Consider the following 23,154-nt stretch of genomic DNA (forward strand, 5'->3'; position numbering starts at 1 on the left):
CAGAATTTGGGCAAGTAACTAAAAACAACTGAAAAATAATCAAATAGAAATTCTGAGATTAAAACTTTTTTTTTTATTTTTAATAGAGATTATGTCTCGTTATGATGCCCAGGCTGGTCTTGAACACCTGGGCCTCAAGCAATCCTCCCACCTTGGGATCCCAAAGTGCTGGGATTACAGGTGTGAGCCATTGCACCCAGCTTCAAATGTAAGTTTTTGAACTGAAAAATATAGTGTATTTAAGTTGAAGTCAACAATAAAAGAAAAGCTCCAATTGTTTGAAAATGAAGCAATGCACTCATATGAGAAATCATAAAGGAAGTTAGAAAATATTTTGATCTGAATAACAATGGAAATATAAAATTCAAAACTTGTGAGATGGAGGCAAAAGCCTGTGCATAAAGTAACGCAGAGACTCAGTGCAGACCTGAGAAGGCAAGAAGGGCTGAAACCATTCGGCAGTATCCGCTGAGCTATGTACGGTCGGGTGCCACAGTTCACATTTCCCTGCATATAAGACGGTATGTCTCGCACTGCCTTTTCCACCGTTGGATAAGTTTAGATACACAAATACTTACCACCGTGTGTTATAATTCTAGGTACTGAATGTACTTACAATATGTACTTACAGTACTCAGTATAGTATCATACGGTACGGGTTTGTAGCCTAGAAGCAACAGGCTATAGCATATAGCCTAGAGGTGTAGTAGCCCTATCACATGGGCTTGCATTAGTATACTCTGTGATGTACACAGGACAAGGGAATTGTCTAACAATGCACTTCTCACAATGTATGCCCATTGTTAAGTGAGCCATGGTTGTATTTTTTAAAATAAATTTTATTGTGTATATTTGAGGCTTACAACATGATGTTATGGGATACATGGAGATAGTGAAATGATTACTACAGTGAAGCAAATTAGCATATCTAGCAACTCACACAATTACCATTTTTTGTCACAAAATCTACTTATTTATTTAACAAGAATCCCTAATACAATACAATGTTATTCCCTAGAGTCCTCATGTTGTACATTACATCTCTAGACTTGTTCATCCTACGTATCTGCACCTTTTATCCTTTGAACCACATCTCGCCATTTCATCTCCCCTCACCTCCGCCCCACCCCCAAGTCCACGGTAACCACTGTTCTATTCTCTATCTCTGTATATTTGATCTTCTTTTCAAGAGTCAACATAGAAGTGTTCCACATATAATGCATGTACAATAGACATGTACATTAAGGCATAATTTTTAATAATCAGAAATTGAAATAAACTTTAATTTACATCAATATTACATGAGATAAAGAATTTATGGTATGTACACAAAAGTGGAACACTATATAGCAATAAAAATGAATGTGGATCTTGAAATGCTATTGAGCAAGGCAAGCCATCAAATTAATACATACGCTATCCAGTCTTAGGAAGTTCAAAGCAGGTGAAAAATTAACCCTCAGTGCTCATGAGGCCATAGTACCACCTTTAGGGAGAAGGGAAATAATGAGGAGAAATCATGGTAATTACCCAGTTCAGGACCTGGGTATTGGTTACATGAGTTTATTTACTTGGTGAACAGACTTTAATATTCCAAAAATCAAGGATAAACAAGCTCTGGCCTTAACATCAGTTTAGTTAAAAAGATTCAGGCCAAGATTCAGGAAACACCTTTCCATGAGGCATTACGAGGACCTCGTAAAGTCTGACTTCAGTTGTGGGCATCCTGAAATATTGGGTTGTCCGACAAAAGAGCAGCTTGGCTTAACTCTGAAGGACAAAACTCAGCTCAATGAGGGAAAGCACGTTACAAGACTCAAATTTTGATTCAATATTCTAACTGCTAACAATAAAACTGCCCAATAGGCCAGGCACAGTGACTCACGCCTATAATTCCAGCACTTTGGGAGGCCAAGACGGGCAGATCACTTGCGGTCAGGAGTTCAAGACCAGTATGACCAGCTTGGCCAATATGGTGAAACCCCATCTGTACTAAAAATATTAAAATTAGTTGTGCATGGTGGCACACGCCTGTAATCCCAGCTACTCGGGAGGCTGAGGCAGGAGAATCACTTGAACCCAGGAGGCGGAGACTGCGGTGAGCCAGCCTGGGGGACAGAGTGAGACTTCATCTCACAAAACAAACAAACAAACAAACAAAAACCTGCGCAATAATGGAACGCACTGTCTCAATAATAAAGACTATTCCACGCTCTGAACTTGTTCACATCAAGGCGGAAGGGCCACTCATCGGGGGTGAGCGGAGTTTCCCACAGCACACGGGGTGAGAGCTGACCGCTGGAGCCCCTTCCACAGCCTTCAGACTCTATGCATATGGGTCAACACAGAACCACAATTTAAACCTCTTACCCTTAATCTTGTAGTGGAGATCTCAGCTTTTAAAATATCGGGATCATATTTAGTACTGGATGAAGATCCTGAGAATACTTTTATAGAGAAAAAAGAAAAACTAATTATTTACAAGTTACATAACTAGTTCTCAGCTTATAATTTCTCGAAGCTGTACACGGGGAAAAAAACAATTTACTGAAGCTAAAAACAAGATTTATGTGCTTCTGTGAATACTTGCTTTCTTTTTATAATTCCTTTATTGTCATTTATCAGACACCTAAATATAAAAAGTAATCTTCAAACCTCTACCATATTTTTAAACTCTGTAAAGAGAAACATCATTAAGACCTTGGAGCTTAATTTTCTTCTGGATTTCATACACACTACGTCCTTAGAGGACTATACTGCAGCAGTACTTCAGAGTTTTGCATTATCAAGGAATTTATAATTTAAGCAGAACTTCTGAGCTCATCACAGCTGCTTCTTTAAACAAAGTCAGCTCCAAATAATCAATCTGTGAGATGAGGGAGCGGTAAATCAACTCAGATGGTCAACAGAAATTACACTGTAGGTAATAGTTGCAGTTCCTCCCCACTAAAAATATTGTACAAAAGTAGCAAACAGGGCCAAATTACTTGCATTGTTCTGAAAAGGTAAAAATTAACTCGTAAATGCATAAAAGGCAACCTGACACAGGCAGGTACAGAAACAGAAGGCATGCACAACCCCCAAACGGGGATTATTTTATCTGGAGTGGGGGTGAGAAAATCCGGGGTGTGCCTTCACCTCTCACGGTTTTGAGAGACTCTTCCTGCTTAGGAGGGAAAAGGACTCAAAATTAAACTCCATAGAAATGTAAGTGGTCTTCTGTTATCTACAATTCGGTCTCCACTTCTAAAGTCTGAATAGACACACTGTACTTACAGCTTGTGCGAGAACTTGACTTTTCCTTATAGGCATCATTTAATCGCACGTATTCATCCAGGGCCAGCGCCAGCCTCTGTTCCTTCACATGGTACAGCTCCTTCTGTGTCCGGAGGGCATCCTGCGCCACAGAGAGGTAGTCCTTGAGCATCTTCTCCTGTTCCCCCCTCCATTGTTTTCTTGGATCTTCTATCTGTGTGGTTTCTGAAAACATTAGGTGGAGGGTATTTTTTAGAATTTAACTTTGTTTTCCGGATTGTTTAAACTTTAGGGAGTAGGCTAGCTTAAGTTCTTGTATCCTCTAAGGAGTTTATTTAGCTGTGCTGGAGTGACTTCTCCAGAAATTTTATAGTTTTATTTTACCCAGTCCCATCAATTTCCTTCCTCTTTCAGGTTCTCATCAACAATGTATTCTCACTATAAGTCTACCACATACGATGTTGTCAATCAGATCATTCCTTTCAAGAATTCTGTGGCTCCCCAGTGCCTACAGAATAAAAGCTAAGCTATTCATTCCAGCACTCAAGGTCCCGCATAATCTGGACCCAACCTACCTTCATTCACCTAATATGGGACTCTAGCCACACTGCTCTCTGCATCAGCTCTAATCAAAGCTGGTCTACTCTGCAGACCAATACCAGTCCATGAACGCAGTTTCATGTCCACAACAGTAAGGACAGAAATAGACAGAAAACATTTTGTAATCATTATAGCGATTTTAGTCAGTTATTGTTTATCTGTTGATAAACATTTTGCATTTCTTTGTGTATATACATTTTCACTTTTTCAGTAATTCACTTTTTCTTGTAGTTTACAAAAATATCAGTGAGTCCGCAGTGGATCTGAAATTTAAAAATAAACAAACAAACAAAACCCTGGTCCTGTTTACACAGGATGCTCTAGCCTAAGGCCCTGGTTCTTGCTTCTGCACTTCTGCAAACTACAATCAACCAGAGACTTTTTTAAAAAAAAACCCAGACCAGTTAGAGTTTCTGTGGGTGGAACCCAAGCACTACAGATTTGAAAGCTGCTCAGGTGATTCCAGTGAGCAGCCGAGCCCAAGAACCAGTGCTCTGCAACAGCATTCACACGCTGCCTCCTCCAGAAGGTGCCCCGGCCACCTCATCTGCAGGTCAGCCCTTATCCTCTGTCTTCCACGGCAGCTTATGCTCAGTTTATAAACTCCAAACACATTCTTTACTGTGTGGTGAAGCCACAGTAGGAGCCACAAAATGTGAAGAAAAACAAAAACAAAAGAATCAGATTACCACAAACACTTTATGTTCTCATATTTAAAAACTGACATATTTCTTGACCACACGTTGGGCCAAGGAGTTGGAGTGTACTGGTGTCCAGCATTGGGGTACCATGATGTATACAAGAGAATGGATAGTTTTGGTGATGGTTAGTGCAGGATGGTTAAGAGACATCCCCCTGTGTCTGCAGACATGTATTGGATCCCTCTGCTGTGAAAGAAAGGAAAGTGGCCATGTGCCAGTAGAGGAAGGGGCTGAGAATGGGACAGAGTAAATAAAAGAGGCTTCCTGGATACTGATGTTCTATTTCTTTCACCCATCGAAATTACATAGTTCACTTCTAAAATATTTGATAAACTTTGTTATTTCAGTCTGTGCACTTTTCTGTATGTTGTATTCAGTAATACAATGTGTTAAAATAAAATAGAATAGTTCAAAGGCGTAAAAACTATGGTATTGTGACTTACGATCTTGTCTCTAGCAGGACATTGTATCTAAGTGGATCCCACTCCCAACAACAGCAAACACAAACAGGGGATAATTTGGGACAAACAGAAGTATGGCTTTAATACAGAAAACACATGAAGCTTGATACACAAAAGATTAATAGAGATTTTTAAAAAACAAAGCAAAACACAAAGAAGGCCATGGTGGAATAACAGGGCCACAGTAAATAACTAGAAGAGAAAATATATGAACAACGGTTTTCAGATGTTGGACAACAGGTAGTATGAATTGTGATCTCTGAAAGAAGGGAAATGAATCCCATGATTATCCTACATTTCTATCTGAAAGCACTTTTTGGACAGCAGTGCAAAGAGGGGTAACTGAAGCAGAGAAAGGAGGCACTGCTGAATTGAAGCGACAGGCAAGCAGACTTCATGGAAGCCATGAGAGGTGGAATTTGTAAAGCAAAGCACAGAAGTTCCAGAGACTGGAGAAGTTCCAGAAATTTGCACAGGGGTTACAAGAAGTCTGTGGGTGAATGCTAAGATGCACAAGGGGGACGTGCACAACGCCAGGCAAAGGACAACTGGGGTGCTATAGGCAGATAATTCCCTGAGCTCACACAGGGCTGTGACAGTTTCCAAGTATGACCAGCCAGAGGAGAAAGGACACAGTGAACATCTAGGGAATCCAGTGGAGACCACAGCAAAGTTACACCTTAACAACAGAGCTAAATAAGACATAGAGTAAAGGCTACTCTGAACCTAACCTAAAGGACCAAACTGGTCAGCAAGTAACTTAACTGCCAGTCAGAAGAAAAAAAGTACAAATCTCCCTAAAAGGCACAAAACCTAGCACTCAATGAAACCAACAACAACAAAACCAACTTTATAATGTCTAGCATCCACTATAATGTTACTAAACATAACAAAAAGCACAAAAATATGGTCCATAATCAGGAGGAAAATCAGTCAATAGAAACAGATCTGGAAATGTAGAAATGATGGAATAAGCATAATCTAGATAAAACAGTTATGTTACAACAGAATAGAGTCCAAAAATAAACCCACACATCTACTGACTATTGTGCAAACAGTCAGTAAGCAGATGAAAGGAGACTCAACATCACCAATCATCAGGGAAATACAAGTCAAAACGATAATGGGATACCACTGCTCACTATATAAAACGGCTAGAATTTGAAAACTGACCATGTCAAGTGTTGAAGAGGATGTGGGGCAACTGGAATTCTCATTCATTGCCACTGGGAATCTAAAAAGGGGCAATCACTTTGGAGAAGAACTTAGCAATTACCATGCAACCCAGCAATCCTACAACTTGTTATTTACCCAAGAGATCCAAAAATATGTATATACAAAAAGACCTCTAAACAAATGCTCATTAACAGCTTTATTCATAAGAGACAAAACTATTACAGCTAATGGCTAAGCAAATTGTAGTATATCCATACAATAAACTACTACTCAGCAACAAAATGAAACAAAATACTCAACAGCAATATATAAGACTCTTAAGCACAAGCTGAGTGAAAAGACGCCAGACACAAAAGAGCACATGCTGTATGATTCCATTTATATGAAATGTGGGCAAATGTAAAGCTAATCCAATGACAGAAAGTGGTTGCCTGGGCCCAGCAGTACTGAGAAGTACTTGTTACAACAGAGCAAGAAGAAAGCTCTTTTTGAGCAGATGGAAATGTTCTCTATCTTGATTATTGTGATGGTTACATGGTGTACACTTGTCAAAAACTCATGAACTGTATAGTGAAAATAGATGCAATTTATGTATTTGTATATAATAACAAAGCTGATTTACAGTTTATTATTAAATATGCTTTACAAGGTTCAAATGAATGAATGATGATGACTGATGAATGTTAAAGAGAACTGAGGTATAATAATACCTCAGTTATAAAGGAGAAAGGGATGCTATAGGCAGACAAACGGATGCTATCAGAACATCAATAAAAATCCTTTGCCACTATCAGCTGTTGAAAAGAGCACTGGTTAGGGAGTAAGGCCGTGTGGATTCCATATCGAACTAGTCAGATGTGAGACTCTAGGAGAAATATTTTACCTCTCTTACTCTCACGTCTCTTGGATGTACACAGAGGGTGAAATATGGACGAATATTTTCTGATGTAGCCTTTGTAGTGGACACTGTTGGTGTCCTATCCTGGTATTCTCGGGTCTTTCTGCCATGGTCTACTCTTTGCTGTTGATGGATGTCTGACTGCTCTAGAGCACTTCACTAACTCACCTGCAGCCAATGACTGACTAGTGAAGAAGACAGAAAGAACTCCCAGGTAGAGCAAACTCTGAGGTAGAAGTTGTACTTTGGAGTCACCACAATCAAGTGGAGTCAGAGACTTCACAGAAATAAAACCTTCACTTGTTTTTTTCCCTCACTTTCTTTCTTTCCTCATTTCCTTAATGGTTTATCCCGGGATTTCCTTCATAAACCACGTTCACTTAAATTCTTGGCTTAGGGCTTGCTTCTGAGAGAACTCAACCCAACGTACCCTTGTATAATCTATGCAAATGGAAATGAAAGAAGTTTGGTCTTGGACTGTACTTCTCATATCCTCCTGTGACGGCTCTTAGTAACATTGTATGTATGGGCAAGGCAGGGGAGAAATAACAGGAAGATTCACTCTTGAAAATAAAAAAGGAAAATAAACCTGTCATTAACAGAGAAATGTAACAGCAAGTTCTAGCAATCGTTTTCTAAGATTCTACTAGAGAACTGAATAAATAAGCTGCTCTGGTTATTGTAAAACATAAAATTAGATTAAGGCACAGCCTAATTGCCTCAATAAAATCATTTTTGTGCACCATTACTAACAGTACTCTTAGATTTTAAGCCCTTGATGTCATATCATACCTGAAAATACTTCCACAGCCCACTCAGAGTTCTACAACCCCTTTCCCAGGGGTGTAGAGAGTGTACATCAGTCAGCCCAGACCACACTGGAAACGAAAGGTATGGATACAGAAGGACTACGGAACATACAAAAGGGAAGTGCTCCAACAAGAACCTCGGCATTTATTACTGAAAGGAGATGAGGAGGTACCGAGGTGCAGGAGGAAGAAGAAAAAAAGAAAATGATACGGTAGCATTAACCTGGGTGGCAGAAAGGCTGAGGTACATGGATTGTGAAAAACTAAACAGGAAAAGGAGGGATAATTCTTCCTTCCTCCTAATACCCGAATAATTAAAATGACTCCACATTGGAATGTACATTGAGAATACTGAGACTCAGGTCGTAATGAAGTAAGGTTAAAAAAAAAAAAAAAGCACATGAATCATTTGAGTCCTGAGGAAGTTTTAAGAATATGAATACTGGAAAAAAGAACTGAGATGTAATATCCCAGAAGCTAAGATCATAAACTCTATATTCAGTCTAACTGGGTTCAAATCCAGGTGTGTCATTTACAAATTGTGTGACCTTGAGCAGGTTCTTAAACCTCTCCAGGGTTCAATTTCCTCCTTTACAAAATGGAGCTAATTCAGGGGGCTGTTTGGAGGATTAAATGAGATACTGCAAAATACAAAAAGCCTTTAATGCTAGTAAGCTATAACACTGTCTCTGATACTCAGACTGCAAAAGCAAAGAAATTATAAAGTCACATTGCTTACCCCAGCCTTGACTCCAGAGAGCATCTGTGTCTAGAACTAAGGCTCCACAGATCACTCTGCACCCATGTTAACCTACCCTGGCTTGAACTAGCTGATGAAAATGGGATAGAGTCAGCTGTAACAAATGAATTATATATACATATGCTCAACACCTCCCCTCAATCTGTGCACGTGGCAGCAACACTGGGGAAAAAGGAGTCTTGTAACTTAATAAATTATAAAATTATATCCACTCTGCTTCCTCTTCCCTTAGTGGAATTTGCACACTCCACCACATACGTATTTATACAAGATGTCAGGGGCAGATCAGCAGATGAGACTGAAAAACAATCAACAAAATATTGCTTCTCAAAGTTTCTTAGTATGACACACAGTGTTGCACTTTCCATTTGTCAGTGGATGGCGTATTGATCATTTTTTAAAAAATTTTATATGTTTTGTGATGCTTTGATGTCTCAGGGGCCTTGCTGTCTGGGAAGAGACTGCCCCTCCCAGGGCTGACTTAATTCTTAAGATAGCAAATGACTCCCATGAGCCCATCCTTCATATGTAAACCAACAGTCCAAAGCCCATATCCCTAACCTCCTCTTTTATCTAACTCACACACCAAACCAGTATTTCCCCTGCCCTACATCACCCTCCAGGGGAAGATGCTGGACAACTAGAGACCATTCCCATAACCCAGAGTCTGCCGAAATTATTCAATCTAGCCAATCCTAAACTTGTTCAGACTTGCGTACCCTGTCTCACTCATTCCTTCCCAAGGAAACCACAATACAGGCTCTGGGCCATGATTTCTCCTCTGCTCCTTCTGCCTCCCAACCAACCCAAGCACTTCTCCACCATATGGCCCGGAATGGTGTACTATGCCCCCTTCCCTTGAGAACTGTAATAAAACTTCTTAACCTGCCTCAAAGTATAGAACTCATCCTCTAACAAACATAAATGTATGGTCTTGAAAAGTTTTCAGAACTGTAGATGACTCCCAATAATCCTCATCTCCTAGTAATTTATGCCTCTTGAGTATGGGATAGATCTGATGACTTGCTTCTAATGAACAGAACATAAAATAAGTGACAAGACATTACTTCTGAGATGAGGTTACAAAAGACCGTGCTGTTGTCTTGCTCACTCTCTCTCTCCCTGATTTTTCTTGGCTTTTTGACTCTAACAAAGCAAGCTGCCCCGCTGTGAGCTGTCCTGTGGAGAGGCCCACGTGGCATGGAACGAGGGAGGCCTGTGGCCAGCAGCCAACAAGGAAGTGAATCCTGCCAATAACCGTACGAGTGGCTTGGAAGCAAATCTTTCTCCAGGCAGCCGTGAGATGACTGCAGCCTGGCTGACACCTTGATTGCAAACCACCACAGAGACCCTGAGCTGGAGGATCCAGCTAAGTCTTGCCTAGATTCATGGCCCACAGAAGCCATGAGATAATAAATATTATTTTAAACCAGTAAGTTTTGGGAGAATTTGTGATGATGCGATACATAATTAATAAACTAATGAAATAAAGAGATAATAAAAATTAAAAATGTATGTTAAAAATCTGAAAAGTTCTCAAGTTATAATAATTATAAGATATGTACTCTCAGTTCTCTTTCAATCTTTTGAGGTTTCAGCCAATCATATTTCCCCCATGTTGGGGACACAGTATATTTCAATAAAATATTTGTCATTGGCTAAAATGCCACAAAACACTGACTGACACTTCAGTGAATAAAGTGCAATAATGAAGACGATAATAAACTTCAGCATTTGTCTTGGACAGGTCAGGAAAAACACTCCGGGAGACTGGTTTAAACACCACACATTACAAGAGGGTCAGTGGGAAGCATTCTCATCTCCGAAATATTGCACAATTCAAATATGAACTGCAAAAGACGGTTCCCAAGGCACCTTAGAAGAAGGCTTCATAAAGCAGGATTGTGCTTCATCTCCATCACTGTATTTGCAGAACAGATTTGTGAAGATTATTTTTTAAATGTAAATACTCAAGTATATTATACAAATGTGGTATTTTTTATTAAGACCTAGTGGCCTTGGGAGCTCATGGCATTACAATATAATTTGCTGTTTTCTACTATATCAAAGAAGCAATATATAATACTGTTAAAATGCCCTGTACCTCAAGGAATTCACATTCCATCAGTTTTATAGATGTGAAACTTTATAGGTAGAGAACACATGTGAGTTACAAGAGCTTATCATGGAAGATAATGTTAGATTCTTCAAAGAAGATTATTTTTGTCTATAAAGGATATTTATATTCTTCCTACTGTGCTCAGGAAGAATAAATCAAATGAATATAAGTAACTTTCCTTATCTTCCTTTTTATAAAGTATCTGCTGTATTTACTATTTGTTCATTAATTCCTACAGACAATTATTGACCATATACTACAGGGAAAATAAGATATTCAGGCATCAACCCTCCTTCCAAGAAACTTGCAAAACGTAGAAATAGTGACATACATATATGTAGAACACGATTAGTGCCTCGAGTGGAGAATGGCTAAGTGCCATGGCAGTTTAGAGACAAATGGGTTTCTTCTGGCTGAAAAAGAGTCCAGTTCCATGGAACAGGCAGTAAAGAGGGCTTTGAAAGATTCCTGACAAAAGAACCTGGCCCGTTCCCTGCCCCAGCCAAAACCCCCGGTTACCCCAGTCACACCAGCCTTCAGCTGCACTGAATTTCCTGCATGTCTTTCCTCAAGTCTTGCTTTCTCTAGCCTCTTGAGACCTTGGAATCTACTTGCCGTCCTCCTTCTTCCCCACCCCCTTTTCCTCCAGCCTGGTTAACTCAGTCATCTCTTGGGTGTCAGCTTAAAGCACTTTCTCCAAGTAGCCACGGCCACACTCTTTAGGATGAAAGGCTGCTTCTTCATGCTTCCCCACATTCTCCTAGCATGCTGGTGGTCCTTTCCTTATTTCACTGTATGCTCTCATTTCTTTACCAATACTCCAAGAAGGACTAGCCTGTGATGTCTTGAATGTCCAGTGAATGAATATGAAACTCATTTTGTAAGCAATAATGTGCCACAGAAGGGTTTTATGCAAGTGCACAAAAGGATCCTTTTTTTTTTTTAAAGCGATGAGGTCTTGCACGTTACCAGGACTGCTCTTGAACTCTTAGGCTCCAGTGATCTTCCCACCTCACCCTCCTGAGTAGCTGGGACTACAAGCAAGAGCCACCATGCTCAGCTTCAAAGAATCTTCACTATATTCTACGAAAATCATCTGACAGAAATGTGAGGTTCTATTATCAATTGATATGATGGAGAAAAAAATTTTTGATGAAAATTATACATTAAATGAAAAAGTTTATAAAACAGTATATATAATATAATCCCATTTGAGAGGTAAAATACATTTAAAGCTGTGTATGAGGCAGGGGCATTCCTTGTGGTCAGATTTAAGGCCAGTCTGGGCAACACAGAGAGATGCCATCTCTACCCCCCAAAAATAAAACAAAAATAAATTTTAAAAAACTGTGTATATGTGCATGCATGTATCAAGTCTGGAAGGATACACATCAAAAGATTTAGAATATTTAGTTAACTCTGGGTTGTATGAACATAATTTTTCTTCTTTTCATTTATCTATATTTTTACTTTTCTCCTATACACCATTATTTTCGTTTGTTTGTTTGTTTGTTTGTTTTTGAGACAGGGTCTCACTCTGTCAACCAGGCTGGAGTGCAGTGGTGTGATCATAGCGCATTGCAGCCTTGAACTCCTAGGCTCCAGCAATCTGCCTACCTCAGCCTCCCAAGCAGGTGCGACCACAGGTGTAAACTGCCTCCCAAGTAGGTGCGACCACAGGTGTAAACTGCCTCCCAAGTAGGTGGGACTACAGATGCAAACTGCAAAACATGTTGAAAGGATCTATTCCCAAAACTGAACAAATCCTTTTATATGAAGTTCCAGAACAGACAAAATTAAGCTATGGTGATAGAAATCAGAACAATGTCTGAAGCAGTAGGGAGGGCTGACTGGAAAGGGGCAGGACAGAACTTACTAGAGTGACTGAAGAAGTTTGTACCTTGATGCGGGGGCAAGTTACAAAGGATTATACATACGTCAAAGTCCACCCAAAATACATGCTCAAAATCTGTGCATTTTTGTGTATGTAAATGAAACCTCAATTACTAAAAGAAAGAAAAAATAGCTATAGTACAACTCAGACTCTACCAAAAAGTGATTTACTTCTGGTTGTATTAATAATATCAAAACCTTACAAACCATACCTCCTCATTTCCCTTCCAGTTAGTTACAAACATCCCTCGTTGATATCTATACCCCCACTCCACACATACCCACCGAAAGGTGAATGTGATCATAAAACACTTACGGCCTAAAATAACTTTTACTGTCAAGGTCAAATCTTCTACTTCTAAATATTCAATAGTGTTTGTTAGAAACGTGTTAAACAGCCAAACATTCCTTATTTAATTTTTTCTTTAAATAATGAGAAAATTATGCTGAAACTATACAATGTCAGAACACAACATATGTGTGGAACAGCTGTTTGAGAAGATAATACCGTTTGCTTCCTAAACTACTTCACAGGAATGTCTTGAAGATTAATGAGACAATGGACCAGATCGTTTTCAGTGGGTGAGCTGTTTGCTGTTGGTAATTTGGGTACACCAGACAGCTAGAATACCATTACCATTAAAGCAAAATAGCAGACTTAAAATTTTATATTCTAATAGTGAAGTTTTAAAATATTCAAAATGGTGTTTTTCAACACATAATTTATACTTGAAATGTACTTTAATTCCTTTAAATAAGAACAGAAAGCTTTTGATTGCTGAGTTAAGCAATAAAGCTTTTCTTTTTAACCTTTTAAGTGTTTATCATTATACTAGTTGCCCAGCGATGAAAACAAAAGATACAGTCACTTTTGTTCCTCACAATTTAGTGAGGAAAACATACAAAAAATAGTATAAATGCAATATGACAACCCTTTTAAAAAAATTCCTATGCACTTGGTCCTCCAGAAGTATCTGGATGGGGCATTTGACCAGAATGGGACGGAGACCTGTGAGGCGGAGGGGTGGGTATCAGAGAAGGCCTATGGGAAGCAGTGGTACCTGAGCAGACCGCCCCTAGAAGGATGTGGCCTTCAGTCAAAAGGAGGGCCTAGGGGCTGCGCAGAGAGTGCTCAGGCTCAACTCCACAGATGCAAAGAAAGGCGGCCAGCCCAGGAGACACAGGGTACTCCTAGAGGTCTCCAGTGCCAGGCAGGGCAGGAGATGAAAAAGGAGAGGCCGAAGCAAGCAGACTGGGAAGAGCCTTCTAGCAAGGAAAGAACATATGCATCTGGACTCTGAGAAAGACTTAGACAGATGTGGCGGCCAGCAGCCTGAAGGAAGTAACTGAAGTCATCACCCAAGGAGGTCTGCGGCATGCACACAGCAGAAGACTGTTGCAGAAATCCTGACAGCAGGCCCCAGTGAAGAAGAAACAGGCAAAAGAAAGCTGGGCAGGTGCGGTCAGATATGTGAACAGTATGTCACAAAATCCAAAGAGGAGAGAGCAGGAGGGAATAACTCACGGTGACAAGTCACAGAGACGAGACTACAGTCTTGTTTGAATTTGACAGTTTGTGGGGTATATTAGACCCTTCTTGCCTTGTTATAAAGGAATACCCGAGACTGAGGCATTTATAAAGAAAAAAAAGAAAAGAAAAGAAAAGAAAAGAGGTTTAATTGCCTCACGGTTCTGCAGGATGTACAAGCACAGCCTCAGCATCTGCTGGGCTCCTGGGGAGGCCTCAGGGAGCTTTTACTCATGGCGGAAGGCAAAGTGGGAGCTGGTACATTATGTGGTGAGAGAGGAAGCAAGAGAGCAAGTGGAAGAGGCTTCACACCTCAAACAGCCAGATCTTGTGAGAACTCATTACAGCAAAGACAGCACCAAGGGGATGGCGCTAAACCATCATGAGAAATCCACTCCCATGATCCAGTCACCTCTGGTCAGGCCCTATCTCCAGCACTGGAGATTACATTTCAACATGAGATTTAGATGGGACGAATATCCAAACTACATCATGGGGTCTCAGGTGCCCTCAGCAAGAACAGGTTCAACGAGATGATGGAGAACAACGGAGGAAGTGGAGTTCTTGCAGACTACAGCTTTCAGCAAGTCTGGCTGTGAAGGGAAGAGGAGGCAACCACAGATGGCGATGGATTCTGGTTGAAGGACGGTTTTGAGAGGGTGAGGAGAGGGAGTTTAATGCCATCTGTTTGTATTTCTTTTGCAGTTCTGGTTTCGTTTTGAGAGTTTCCAGTGTTTATATATTAAGACAAAAGAATCATTTATTAATAGAAATGGTAGGAGAACATTTTAAAATCAGGAAATAACTAATAAAGACACCAAACAGGAGAGAAGGATGGAATAGGAAAGTTATTAAGAGGTATCTGTAGGGGTGGAGGTATCCAGAGGAACGTCTCTTTCACTGAGAAAGAGGAGGAAGCCCTGAAGGTGGGTTTAGGTATCAAAGAGTTTGTAGGTGTTGAGAAGGAGGCTGAGAGGATTCCTTTTCTCATTATGGTACCAAGAGAGCTTATTTTTGTTGACCTACGATGGCGAGGTTGGTTTCTGGTTTCTCAAATACTACTTTAAGGAAAGAAAGCTACACAATTATTCATCTAAAATAAGCATAAAAGTGAGAGTTAAATAGTTAATACATTTCAGATATTTCACTGTCTTGTTTATTTGCAATGACATAAGGGTGACACACAGTGCTTAAAATGAACTTAATTTTACCAAAATTAGTTCATTTCACCCTTACAGATGACAGTTGGTTATCAGTGACTGATACACAATAAACCTGGTATATACTAATACAGTATATCAATAAACATTTATTAGAAAACACAAAATTAAAAGCTAACTTAAAAACACAATCACTAATTCTACATAGAACTTTTAGAAACTTTCAGGGAGAGAGAAAGAGTATCTACAAAAAAGTCACACTTCTTCTGGTCATATAAAAGAGGTTGAGGCAACAACTTGTAGAAACTATTATTTGTATTTGTGTTGAACTAATAATGTACAGTATACATGAAAGCTGGTTCCCAAACTGTGTATGACAGGTGTTCTACTGAAACAGATCACTAACCGTATGTGCTCACCAGACTTCAGAGTGCTTATGCTCCTTTCCGCCCTCCACCTCACCCGCCTGGAAGATGGTGCCTCGCAGCTAACAATACAGGCTTTTTTGGCCCCTTGAGAAACATATCATCTACCTACACAAGGGCAGCTGCAAGCCATCACTAATGAGTGAGTATCAAATGAAACACTTTGCTACAGTGATACTGTTCCTAAAGATACTACAGAGTACTGCATATACAAATTTTAAATATAAGAATAGAACTCAAAGAAAGAAGACAATGAGGAATAAATTCATTATGTATTCCCCAAAATCTATAAAAATAAAATAATTATTTTTAAGTGAATAAGCAAAATGAATGAGTATTGTATGCTACCATCTGAATAAATTTTTAAAGGAGTAGATAGAGAGCTAGATATTCATATAAACACGCACACAAACATATACTAATATATAAAAATATTTCAAAGTATGTGTTTTTGAAAGTCATTCACGGTCATGGTATCCTTTGCGCTAGACTTACCATGTCAGAGATGTGAGAGATTTAAAAGCTGTTAAAATGAGAGGTTTTTCCCTTCCAACGACACAGAAATCAGGAAACAGAAAAAAGGAAGAGGTTCAGGACCTTTCCCAGCTATGCTATGTCTTCCAGAGCCACTGATGAGGGCCAATCCCTCCCCAGTCTCAGCCTACAAACCACACTGTGCCAAGGCCCAAGTCTTTCTGTGGCAAAAAGCACACGGAAAGGAGGAGCCCTGTCAGAAGGTGCAGTGGCCATGGAAAGAGGAGCCCAGTGGCTCTGATCCCCACAGGCTCCCAGACCTGTGCTGGAGGAGAATCCTCGCTCCCCAGCAGGTAGGCAGGCAGGCAGGCAGGCAGGCAGGCAGGCAGGCAGGCAGGCAGGCAGGTAGGCAGGTAGGCAGGCAGGCAGGTAGGCAGGCAGGCAGGCAGGCAGGCAGGCAGGTAGGCAGGCAGGCAGGCAGGCAGGCAGGAGGCAGGCAGGTAGGCAGGTAGGCAGGCAGGTAGGCAGGTAGGCAGGCAGGCAGGCAGGCAGGCACACCCTTTCTCCCTTTCCGTCCCCATAAGGACAACTCTATGTACATGCCCCAAATACCAAGAGAGGCATTTCAGTTAAATGTTAGTCACTAAGAAAATGGGGTTTTGGAAATTCACTTTGTAACATGTTTATCCTTTTGTGCGCCTGTAGGTTTTGGGGGATTACTTTTCTGATATATTTGCTTTTATCAAAAAGGAAAACTTACTGTTGATGTGATCGATGTAGTAGACACCAATCTGAGGGTCAAACCCTGCTTCCCATCCCCACGGCAGCTCATCCCCAACACAATCAGCAAATGACAAGGGCTTCGTTAACCTACAACAAACCAGAACAGACACACCAGTGATTCTTTCCGTCAAACCGCATATGTCAAAATTCAGCACCCTAACCACAAGTGTCTAGGTTGCATTTAAAATCTTGAAGAAAAAAAAAAAAAAAACAAGGATAAAATACAGATGTGTATATCCAAAAAAGTAGGACAAGTCACAGTAACCTTTTGAAAGTTCACTGCTTTATATTTGGAGATAAATCTAGTATTTGGAGATAAATCTATACAATAAATAAATAAAGACATCCTAAATCAGGGAGAACGCCAAGCTGAGAGTGAGGAAGCCTGGGATCTAGCTCTAGCTCTGCAGTGAAACAGATACCCCATTAAAAAGAAAAATGTATCCCAGGATTCAAATACTGGTATCATGAAAATACTATCAGTAGTTTTGAGACAAGATCCGCATCAGGTTACATCAATTTCAGACTGGATGTTCATATATAAATTAACTAAACACTCAACTGTGAAGTCTACTATAAGTTCTCCTTGAGAGGAAGGACAATTTTTTTTATAAGTATCTTGTACATAACAGTCACTCAACAAAATTTTGAACCAAACCAAATACATAAAGTATTCATTCATATATCAATGTGATCTCACCTTTTGAAATTGCTTTATACTCTCTCAAGACCATTTTTTCTTTAAGACACTTTCTCTGTAGGAGTTTTTCTCTTTAAAACGAATGAAGAAACTACACAGTTTCCTAAGCAGAGTACAGGTTTGACTTAATTACAATACATTTTTTTTCTCACTCTCTTGCATTTTGCTTTTGAGATTTTCCCTGGCTACTGGAGCAGCCATGGGCAGGTTAACACCACAGATGCCTTGCTGGAGTGTGGTCACCATCAGTCAACACATTTTCTAACTTAACACACTGGCACCACTAGCATGGTTCTTACATACAAAACCTCCTGGAATCCCTTTTATCCATGCTAACGACTATCAAAGATCTCACGTTCAACTGAAATATAGGTCATTTTCAGAATTATATCATTCATCAGAATAACAAAGTACATCATCCACCCTTCAGAATGCTGAAGAATGATATAAAAGGAGGAAAATTCTTTTTTTCCAGGCCTACTCTGCAATAGTCATCCAAGGACACAAAACAGCAATAGGAAGGAAGGATCTATTTTCCTCTCAACCTTCCTATAGCATGAAATCTCTCCTTCTAGAGATAGCTCCAAAGAAGACACTGGCCTTCCAAATCAGCTCAGCAGACAGAAGCAATAATGAGGGTAACCCGTTCTACCACTGACTCACTGTGAGACCACTTACTGGGCACCTCTTCCTACCTCAGTTTCCTTCTCTTTTAAGTGATGATTACACCCTCACATACTCTCCCTGCAATTTAACTAGCTCCTAAAATTAAACTCAGAATAAAAAGGAATTAACTTGGAAGAGCATCCAGGACGTTATAAGTAGTCAAAGTGTCAGATTATTAACACAAGCACATGTGAACTCTCTCATTTATCCCTCAGAGGAATCAAGTCAGGCAGCACAGCATAGAACTATGGTTCTCAGAATATAGTTCCCAGAACCAGCAGCATCAACATCTGGGACCTTGTTACAAACACAAATTCTAGTTGGGCACCATGGTTCACACTTGTAATTTAACACTATGGGAGGCTGAGGCAGGAGGATGGGTGAGACCAGGAGTTCAAGACCAGCCTGGGCAACACAGTGAGACCCTGTCTCTACAAAAAATAAAAAATTAGCCAGGAATGGTGGCTCATGCTTGTAATCTCCATACTCTGGGAAGCCAAGGTGGGAGCATCACTTGAGCCCAGGAGTTCAAGGCTGCAGTGAGCCGTGATCACACCACTGAATTCCAGCTTGGGCAACAGAGCAAGACCCAGTCTCTAAAAAAAACTAAAATGATTTTTAAAAAATAATAGAAATACAAATTCTTGAGCCCTATTGTAGAATCAGAAACTCTAGGTCCCAGCAATGTATGCTTTCCAGGTACTTCTGCTCCACACTAAAGTGTGGGAACCACGGGCTTAGAAGTCAAAAGCTTGAAATTTGGTATCAAAGAGATCTGGGCTCAAATCTTTATTCTGCCACTTACTCACTATACAACCTAGAGCAAGTTATTAGCCTTAAAAGCCCTAGTTTCCTAACGTATTTTTTTAAGGGAATAGGAGGAAAGATTAAGCTTAGATGAGAACTAAACAGTATAACACCCGAGAAATGGTAAGCTTCAATATACGTTAGATGAGTAAAATGAATCTCAAACATGTTAAGCAATATGCCCAAATGTGGCAACTTGCCATATTCACTTTGTAAACATGGAGTATATTTGAACTCAATCTGAGTTCAAATGCAAAACAATTTATTCTTAGAATTGTGCTCAAATTCTGTCTTATATCAAAACTGTCCCAGAAAACTGATTTTTCTTTTGACAAAGAGTGAGATACCATATCAAAAATCCCTATACCCTATATACCTCCTTGTCTACATACATGGTCTCTTTGACGACCTCAATAAAGCAACTAGATAGAGCTCCTGTGCCAGGTCACCCTCTGTATCATTGTTTGATGATTCTCTTTCACTAACTCCACTATCAATGCTGTCTAAAAGGCACATGCATCCTAAAGAAATGAAGAAGGAGGAAACATGAGAATGGTAAGTTTAAGTGACAAAAGAGAAATATTAGACCAGCATTGCCCAGGCACCAATTCTATGTGCTTAAGCATGAGTACGGCAGGAATATACTTATTACTTTAAGAATAAGAAGTTATAAAAGCTTGAGAGCATGTGCTATGATTGCAAGTTAATAGTAACTTGATTACATTTGGAAATAATCCAGTTTGTTCCACTAACTGGTTAGCAGATAAGCATTTAATTGTCACTGTTCTGAGACTACAATTACATCTGTAGGTATACATGTAATCGTGAACTCTGAAAAATTCAGAAGATTCCATTCCTAAAATTTTGAATATAAAAATCTCTTTGCAGAGTTCCCTCAAATATCAATTTAATACTTTATTTTCTATATATGGATAAACATATATATTTTCTCTGCACTCTATCAATAAGTAAAAGCATTACATAGATATTTGCAAATATTAAAATTTTAGGATTGAATTCTTATGCAAATTATAAAATATAAATAGACAACATTATCAGGTTCCAAACAAATTAAGCACCCAATTATGGTGCTATCCTGATAAAAAGAAAATATTACTATGATGTACTAAGAAGTTTAACACAAAGCAAAAAGAACTAACAGATGTATTCCAAAATTACAAACAATATAAATTAAAACAAATACAGTGAACTGAAATGTTAATTAACTTTTAAATTTCTTCTTCTTGTTGTACACAAGGAATTTCTTACACATTCAAGCTTTCTTTAAGTAAAAATGGATGGAGTTTGTTTTTGGTTGGTTCCCTGCAAAGCAACAACAAGCAACAACAACAAAATCCTGAAATTAACTAGAGTCTTTATGCTGAATTCCAGAGATTACTGTTTGCTTAAAAAGGTCTTCCTTTGCACTGTGCAAAGGAATTTCATATTATGAAGAAAACGGTAATTTACTGCAGCACTTTGCCAATGTTTATATGCAAAATTTAACTCTGCATGGTATTTCCTCTCCTTGCTGGCATTATATCATTCTTTCACACTCATTTAATATTTATTGTCAACTCAAATACGTGTCCTATGACATGAGATGCCATACAGTGATGTATCTGTTTACTTCAAAATTACATGATGGTGAATACCGTGTGAGTACAAGCACAACTCCAAAAAAAACTGAGTTTGTACTAATTGCACTAAATGAATAAGCACTTGAAAAAAACATTTCAGGTTACTAAAACTCTTGCCACCATTCAGAGCATCCCATATGTATAGTTTAGCACAAACATTAAAGGTCTTAACAGTTATTTTTACTTTGTAGCATCTGTTCTCATTGTTTAGCTAACACAAAGCAGAGCTCATACTGTCAACTGCTTATGATTACTACAGAATCTGCTCACAGGAACATTACTGAAGTGCTCTAAGAGAACAGAGAGGAAGTAAGATGTGTTTCACAACTTGAATTTTAAAGCAAGGATAAAGCACTAGAAATCTTTCCACAGTCCTAAAAGAATCTTCATTTATAAATGATGTCAATTAGTTCCCTCAAAATAACTTTTTTGTTCTTTTTTTTTTTTTTTGAGACTGAGTCTCGCTCTGTCAACCAGGCCGGAGTGCAGTAGCGTGATCTCTGGCTCATGGCAACCTCCATCTCCCTGGTTCAAGCAATTCCCCTACCTCAGCCTCTCCAGTAGCTGGGATTACAGGTGCCCGCCACCATGCCTGGCTAATTTTTTTGTATTTTTAGTGGATACAGGGTTTCACCATGTTGGCCTGACTGGTCTCAAACTCCTGACCTCAGGCAATCCACCTCCCTCAGCCTCCCAAAGTGCTGGGATTACAGGCGTGAGCCACAGCGCCTGGCCAACAACTTCTATCTATCACTAGATAGGGAAACTAGCAACACAAAGAAACAGACAAAGGAGAATAGTAGAAAATAGTGGATAGAGGCAACAAGAAAAAAATAGCTTTTAGGAAAAATTATACAAACTACTTCGGAAGATAATAATGAGATTAGTTCCCTGTGTGTGAGGAAAGTAGCTTAAATTATTAGAAAGAAGTCATATTAGAAGGCCAGGCGCGGTGGCTCACGCCTGTAATCCCAGCACTTTGGGAGGCCAAGGTGGGCGGATCACCTGAGGTCGGGAGTTCGAGACCAGCCTGGCCAACTTGGTGAAACCGCGTCTCTACTAAAAATACAAAAATTAGCCAGGCGTGGTGGCACACGCCTGTAATCCCAGCTACTCAGGAGGCTGAGGCAGAAGAATCGCTTGAACCCAGGAGGTGGAGGTTGCAGTGAGCCAAAATCGGGCTATTGCACTCCAGCCTGGGGACAAGAGCGAGACTTCATCTCAAAAACAAAAACAAAAAAAGAAAGAAGTCATATTACATAGAATTTCTAGAAAATAAACAGATATTAGAACAGGTCACAATGGGCCAGGTGCAGTGGCTAATACCTGTAATCCCAGCATTTTGGGATACCAAGACAGGCAGTTCACTTGAGGTCAGGAGTCCAAGACCAGCCTGGTCAACATGGTGAAAACCCATCGCTACTAAAATTACAAAAATTAACCAGGCATGGTGGTGGGCATCTGTAATCCCAGCTACTCGGGAGGCTGAGGCAGGGTAACCACTTGAACCCGGGAGGTGGAGGTTGCAGTGAGCCAAGATTACACCACTGCACTCCAGCCTGGGTGACAGAGCGAGACTGTCTCAAAAACAAAACGAAAGAACAAGTCACAATGGGGAGAATCACCTCTTCCTAAAATCACTTTACCTAAAGACAAAAAAATAGACTGGGCAACATCTGGAGGCTCCAGTCTAGCCTCACTCCCCTATTCTTCCTGCCATGAGCCCTTTTAGGTGTCTGGCGACTTATATTATTGTTTATTAGAACACTTACCCAATATTTTGAAGATCATTTTGTGACCTATTAATTTTGTCAGAAAGGAAAGAAATTTTATTAGTTGTCTATTATGTTCCAAGATTTATGCAAGGTTGTTTCATACGTTATCTCATTTAGCCCTAACAACAATTCTTCAAAATGGGTATTTCTAGTCTCATTTTTTAAATATTTATTTATTTATTTATTTTTTGAGACAGAGTTTCACTCTTGTTGCCCAGGCTGGAGTGCAATGGCACGATCTTGGCTCACTGCAACCTCTGCCTCCCAGGTTCAAGTGATTCTCCTGCCTCAGTCTCCCAGGTAGCTAAGATTCTGGGTATGCACTACCACGCCCAGCTAATTTTTTTGTATTTTTAGTAGAGACGGGGTTTCTCCATGTTGGTCAGGCTGGTCTCAAACTCCCGACCTCAGGTGATCTGCCCACCTTGGCCTCCCAAAGTGCTGGGATTACAGGTGTGAGCTACCGCACCGGGCCTATTATTATTACTATTATTTTGAGACAGAGTCTTGTTCTGTCACCCAGG

General features: G+C 39.8%; 1 protein-coding gene across 2 annotated transcripts in view; it reads right to left on the bottom strand.

Moving 5' to 3' along the window:
- Positions 1-23,154, bottom strand: part of LOC105466603 (WW and C2 domain containing 2) — a 217,112-nt gene that overhangs the window by 103,477 nt on the left and 90,481 nt on the right. For both annotated transcript variants that reach the window (XM_011715664.3, XM_011715663.3), the window contains exons 2-4: positions 17,020-17,129; positions 3,277-3,480; positions 2,371-2,447 (exon numbers count right to left, since the gene is read on the bottom strand). In XM_011715664.3, the coding sequence (XP_011713966.2) occupies positions 2,371-2,447; positions 3,277-3,480; positions 17,020-17,129 (391 nt within the window). The remainder of the gene's footprint in view (positions 1-2,370; positions 2,448-3,276; positions 3,481-17,019; positions 17,130-23,154) is intronic.

Source organism: Macaca nemestrina, chromosome 3 (assembly GCF_043159975.1).
Source record: "Macaca nemestrina isolate mMacNem1 chromosome 3, mMacNem.hap1, whole genome shotgun sequence".
NCBI lineage: Eukaryota > Metazoa > Chordata > Mammalia > Primates > Cercopithecidae > Macaca > Macaca nemestrina.